A 6236-nucleotide genomic window follows, 5' to 3' on the forward strand; every position below is an offset into this window, starting at 1 on the left:
CACCCCTTGATAATAAATCGTTGTGACGTATTGTGTGTACAATAATTCGTGAAACAACCATACAGAGATGCTTTTAAAATTCACTGGTTCGTAGAGGTTTTTAATGTTTTGTGGTCCTCGATAAATGGTCGTAATGAACGTGGGATATTTTTCGTACCGTTAAATGACTAAACGAATTGATAAAACTAAAAAAATTTATGGGGTCGATGAATTCGGGGATTTTAGGTTTGCAACAGAAAATTTAAACGGTTTCAGATTCTATGACCAATGAACGCCTCTCGCCGATCGATAATGTGCCAGTGTTTTATCTCTCGGAAAATCTGAACAACTGTAGTTCTCACCTAATAATGTTTTTGGCTCCGAAAACCTAACCGTTTTAACTAAATCATTGTACATCTATTGAAGTTTACATTGAACTATATCATAAATTTGTCACAACGTTGTTGTATACATCGGATTCACTTCGACGTTGGTACACCATGCAAATCGAAAACGAAATGAATTTAAAATTCGATGTAGCACAAGACCTCTAGCCAAGGCTTCTAGTGATCGCCTCGAACGACCACCACGGAAAATCTTTTGATCTCTCCGTCTTCTGTGTTTTTCAATATAGTTTAACCTAATTGTTAAATCAATGTTTTCGCTCTACTTAAACTTACCTACTGCTGACCAACGTAAAATACAATGAAATGCATCGTAAATATCTTTATACTTTCAAATGTTTTACTTGACCTAGAGACGAACAACACTGCTCAACGCTGCAGTCCCCGATAATATATATACAAAAAAAAAAAAAAAAAAAGACCTCATATTTTTCCGCCGTAAGTGAAAACACTTACGGAATACAGTAATACTACGAACGTAGGAGCTTGCATTATATTATATATATATATATATATATATATATATAATATCCACTACATTAAATCATTAAAAAACTCGTGTGTACACGGGCGTGGGGAAAATTTTAATTCTCGATGCATCTCGTCAAATACGCACTTGATGTTTTAAAATACACGTGTTGTACGATGATCATTAAATCTACGACGGGACCGCAAATTGCGGTTTTTATGATTCGTGAATGCGCGTTTCGAGAACCCATTTGACGGCGGCGGCGGGGCGTTGTGGAGGGGTCGCGCGGCCGATTTGAGACCAACTTATCGTCGCCGCACGTAATGAGCGCTGAAGGGTGATAATAATCGTGTCTATTCATATCTCTCCTCTCTCCCCGCCCCCGCACTCCAATGTTCCCGTGCGAGCGTATTGTTTCCATTTCGTTCCTCTTAGTTTTATTTTTTATGTTTTATTAATAATTTCTATAACCGCGGTGTATCTGATATTTTATTATTTTTTAATTTTTAATTTTTTTTTTTTCCCCCCGGAGCTCACTTGTCACCCGAGGAATTCCCGTGTTCGTCGAGTGGTTAAACGGCGTGACCACGCATTTTCAGGGCACACGAAACGAGCGCGCGCCGCGCTGGAAAGCGTATAGATTTCCACACGATTTTTACGCTAAACCGCAAAGCGCTTTGAATAACAAAACCGTTACAAGGCCGCGTGCAGTTCACAATAATAATCTAAAATTGTTATTAAAACCGGCTTCAAACCGTGATGACGAATAATCACGAAAAACCTGTCAGCGACCGTAACGCGCGTGAGCGCCTCGCAGCGCACATTTCCCCGTCGTTTTCCGGAAAATTAACATTTTTCTAAGTCGTGTGCGCATTATGTTACACGCGTGTATGTACGTAACCCACTAACAACCGACTTGACGGCGGCTTTATTCGTTCGCGGAATAATAATATTTTTTTTTTTTTATAATCGACCGCTGCGGCGCACGTATTAAAACATATCGTAACAATATACGAATGAATAAACATATAAGTTTAAGTAATACACCATGAAAGGTATAAGAGGATACCTAGACAGATGTGCGTGCCTGTGTTTGAAAAAGTTAGCCGTTTTTGTCTCGGGTACACCACGCAGAGGTTTTTTCCTTGTACCCGAATTGAAACCATATGAAACAAAATTAGAGACAAAACATGGATCTCCATCGATAACCAGGAAATCATCTAGAATGGCCCATCTGGAGAACTTCAAACCGAATGAAAATAGGACTTAGACGCACTAAGGATAATATGAAGAAATGGTGACTACTTGGAGGAACATCTACAACTTGTAAATGTGGGATGGAACAGACAATGAACATATTCTGCAATGCCCAATCTGTACTTACTCGTGCACACAAGATGAGATGTTTCGAATGAAAATGTCAACGCCATTGACGTAGCTAGGGCTGAAACCAGTGCTCGAGATGGAACATTTTCTGAATCGGAACTTTTTTTTTTTTTAGTACATACCATAGAATTAGGGGCTTCAACACACCAAAATTATAATTTCCCCTTTTTAAAATACTAAGCCTTTTTTATTACATAAGTTGTACCTACCATTTTATACTGTTTTAGTTAAAATTATATTTTAGCAAATCATTTTTTTTTCATCTCCGATGCACTCCACATAGTGCTAATCCATAGACGTTTTATCAGAGTGTAAAATTTTTCACGAATTAATACCATTTAAAACTTGTTAATCTATTATCTATTTCATTCGATGGATCAACAAAAGGCCTTTGAGTTTTTACAATTTTATAAATAATTCTAAAAACTATAACAAGGTTTGGAAAATCGAAATGCTATATCAACAACAGATAATCCAAAATTTGTTATATTTTTACAAATCAAACAACCTAATGCTTTATTTTTAACTTTTAAAATTCACATACGTATTGTGTAAATAAAGCTAAAATGCATAATCGGTGGACGGCGATTATCGTATAGATAAGCAATAAATGTACTTATGCATCGCTTGGTCGTTTGACGTTTATTAAATATTTTACCATGAACAATTCTGCAAAATGTTTAAATTTTACCAAAATATGGTAGGTACACTAAAAATTTGTTTGAACCGGAACGATAAACGTATTTTTTTTACGAACCGGAACGCTGAAAAAAAATTTGTCGTGAACCGGAACTGCGTTCCGGTCCATTTCGAGCCCTGGCTGAAACCGTATGAACCAGAAAACGACAATTAGTTGCCATTTATGTAACATTGAATTATCATAATCAGTTTATTTGTTTTATCTATTTTTTGTCTTTTTATAATTATATTTACAGTTTTAGTTTATATACTTTGTTAGTTATAAAAAAAAAAATTTAAAAGTGGTATGCCTGGCACGAGAAAAAAAAATATATAGTTTACGCGTACAGATATATAAATACAATGTTAGCCTGGAGTATTATTATATTTGTACAGTACGACCGGTTTCGAATTTAAAATTTATCATTTACATAAAATTTATTTACATAGATAAAAATGTAATGAATCTGCGACTGTTTAAACTTGTTATGATACATTTTTAATTAGAAACCGATCGTAATTTACGAATTTAACAATACTCTAGGCGGAATATTTTTATATATATAAACTATTTTTTATTTATTTATAAATTAATTTACGAATACAAACGGTCGTGCAACGAAAATGCATGTCTTGAACCCAATAAACAGAGACCGTCTTTCTTGGGCTTACTGTGTACGCGCGCGCTACTTGTATACTAACATGATTGGACGTAATGATCGAGTGTACTGTTAACGCTCTAACCGCACGCGATTACAATTATTGTTTCGTTATCTGCTGTTACCTGGGCACGTGACAATACTTTAGTCGCCAATCGAAATTCCTACCGCCAATGATAAAAGCTAAGTGTATGGCCCCAGCTATAAAAACTATTATTAGAGTCCACTTGCGGTTCAATTATTTTTGTTCACAATTTTGTTCCTATCGATTCGAACTCTTTCGCGTTTACTGTTCTCCGTGTTTTCCCGAGTTAACTATTACGCTTACGCGATGGAAAAACGACAAACGCGATGGGCCCACTCTGTATACACACTGGATACATTGGAAAAAAAAAAAATAGAATAAAAAAAGTTAAATTATTCATACCGCTCACCGTTTCGAATGATAATATATTCCGGTAAAGCACGATTGAGCATAAAACGATTGAGCATAGACCTTTTTAGCAACACGATTGAGCATAGAATATTTTATGCGACGTTGCCACATTCACGTTGCCAAAATTTTGTAATTTATTATTTTCTCGTATTATTACACCAATTATTATGATATCTGACGCGAGCCGTGAGCTTTATCGGCTTTATAAATTTTATCGACAATGTTATCGATTAATAAATTAGTTCCGGAGCAAAACGACGTTTTAAACATTTAGCATCGGGGGAAAATATAAGATAATTAAGATACAAATCCAAAATTATTATAGAAATAATATCAGTGTTCGATCACCTGTGTAGTGTATAGTGCGTGTATACTTAGTGCGTTTTTCTATTTTTTTAAAATATGGATATAACAATTATTTTATCGGAAAGAGGCAAAGAATTGGCCCTAGTTAATTTATACAAGTATAAATTAATTGGAGAGCGAAAAAAAGACAATCTTTTGAGATGGAGGTGTACTAATAATAAATGTTCGGCAATAATGTTCTCGGGTTTCGATAAACGTAAAGTGATTGAAACTGCTGGACAACATAATCACGATAAAAATTCTATTGAGAAAATAGAAACGCAAGTTTTAAGAGAAAATTGCAAAAGAAAAGCTGAAGAATCAATTTACACACGGCCACTTAAAATTATTCGCACCGAACTTTTAAATTCTTCTCCAACATCAAATTTAAACAATCAAAATGTAAGAAATGTACGGAAAGCAATGTATGATAAACGGAAGCAGACCTATCCTAAATTACCAACTTCTTTGGATGAAACAATTCATCAATTAAGTGACTTAAAAAATGAAGAATGTTTTAAATATAAGGGTCAACAATTCATTTACATGCCGACTGATGATAATTTTGTATGTTTAACTACAGAACAAAATCTACAATTTATGACAAATAATTGTACTGAGTATTTTGGCGATGGCACATTTAATTATGCTCCAAAATATTTTATTCAATTGTACACAATACATGGATATAAAAATGGATACTACTTACCACTTGTTTACTTTTTTTTACCAAATAAAACTAGGTCTACTTATATTAAAATGTGGCAATTTTTAAATAATTTATGTTTGAAATTATGCGAAAAAAGTTTGCAAATTAACACATTTCATGTTGATTTTGAAATTGGAGCTCATCAGGCAATTACAGACGTGTTTGGAAATATTAAAATAATTGGATGTAGATTTCATTTAGGACAATCATGGTGGAAAAAAGTAAGAAACAGTTATATAATATAGTGCTTTTTTACTAAAATATAATAATTTGTTTGTAGATTGTTGGCGAACCTTCACTCAGAATAGCATACATGGACAACAGTAATGAACTAGGGAAATGGTTGAAAATGTTTTTTGGTTTGGCGTTTATTTCCCCAGAAGAAGTAGTTGATGCATTTCACGAGTTAATATCAATTTGTCCAAATGATGACGGTTTCATATTTTCTGATTACATTATACACAACTATATTGAAGATCACTGCCAGTTTCCTCCAAATATTTGGGCGGAAACTCCTTCGCTAAACCCAAGGTTTTTAACAATATTTTTTAAAACTTATTATAAAAACTTTTTTTACTAATTTGTATTGTTTTATTTAATTTTTTTTAGAACGACCAATGCAGCTGAAAGCTTTCATCGCACGTACAATTCACAGTTTTATTCACCTCACCCCCATGTTCATACAGTCGTTAGGGTATTGATCGAAACACAAGCGGAAACATCGACTAAGATCAATTCAATTCGACACAAGCCTGGAAAATTACAATCCGCAAAAGAAATAAAAAAAAATGAATTGAATATTCAAGCCTACAGCCAGTTTTTAAATCGTAAGAATACGGAATCTTTATTAATTTATTTAAGTCAAATTGGAAGCAGATACCAAGGTGTATCAATTTAATTTATTATTATCAAAAAATCTAGCTAGGTATATTATACTGTATTATAATATGAATGTGACAACTATTTATAAATATTTTGATTTTATTATTTTGATAAGTCATAAGTCATAACTATTATTATTATTTTATTATTAACAAAAATATCTATATACTGTGACAGCTATTTATACTACTATCATAAGTATTTTCATGCATATTAAATATTGACTATGAAAACATGATATTTTTTTGTCATGTTATATTTTGATTTATTATAATTATTTAAATAAATG

At 33.2% G+C, this 6236-nt stretch overlaps 1 protein-coding gene across 1 annotated transcript; it reads left to right on the forward strand.

Annotated features, from left to right (window-relative positions):
• The first annotated feature begins 5124 nt into the window (after positions 1 to 5124).
• Positions 5125 to 6020, forward strand: LOC112694545. Its single transcript, XM_025570054.1, has 3 exons — positions 5125 to 5286; positions 5346 to 5596; positions 5675 to 6020. The coding sequence occupies exons 2-3, from the start codon at positions 5379 to 5381 to the stop codon at positions 5961 to 5963; spliced, it is 507 nt and encodes a 168-aa protein (XP_025425839.1). The 5' UTR covers positions 5125 to 5286; positions 5346 to 5378; the 3' UTR covers positions 5964 to 6020.
• The last annotated feature ends 216 nt before the right edge of the window (positions 6021 to 6236 follow it).

Source organism: Sipha flava, unplaced genomic scaffold, assembly GCF_003268045.1.
Source record: "Sipha flava isolate LNK unplaced genomic scaffold, YSA_version1 0_pilon_pilon, whole genome shotgun sequence".
NCBI lineage: Eukaryota > Metazoa > Arthropoda > Insecta > Hemiptera > Aphididae > Sipha > Sipha flava.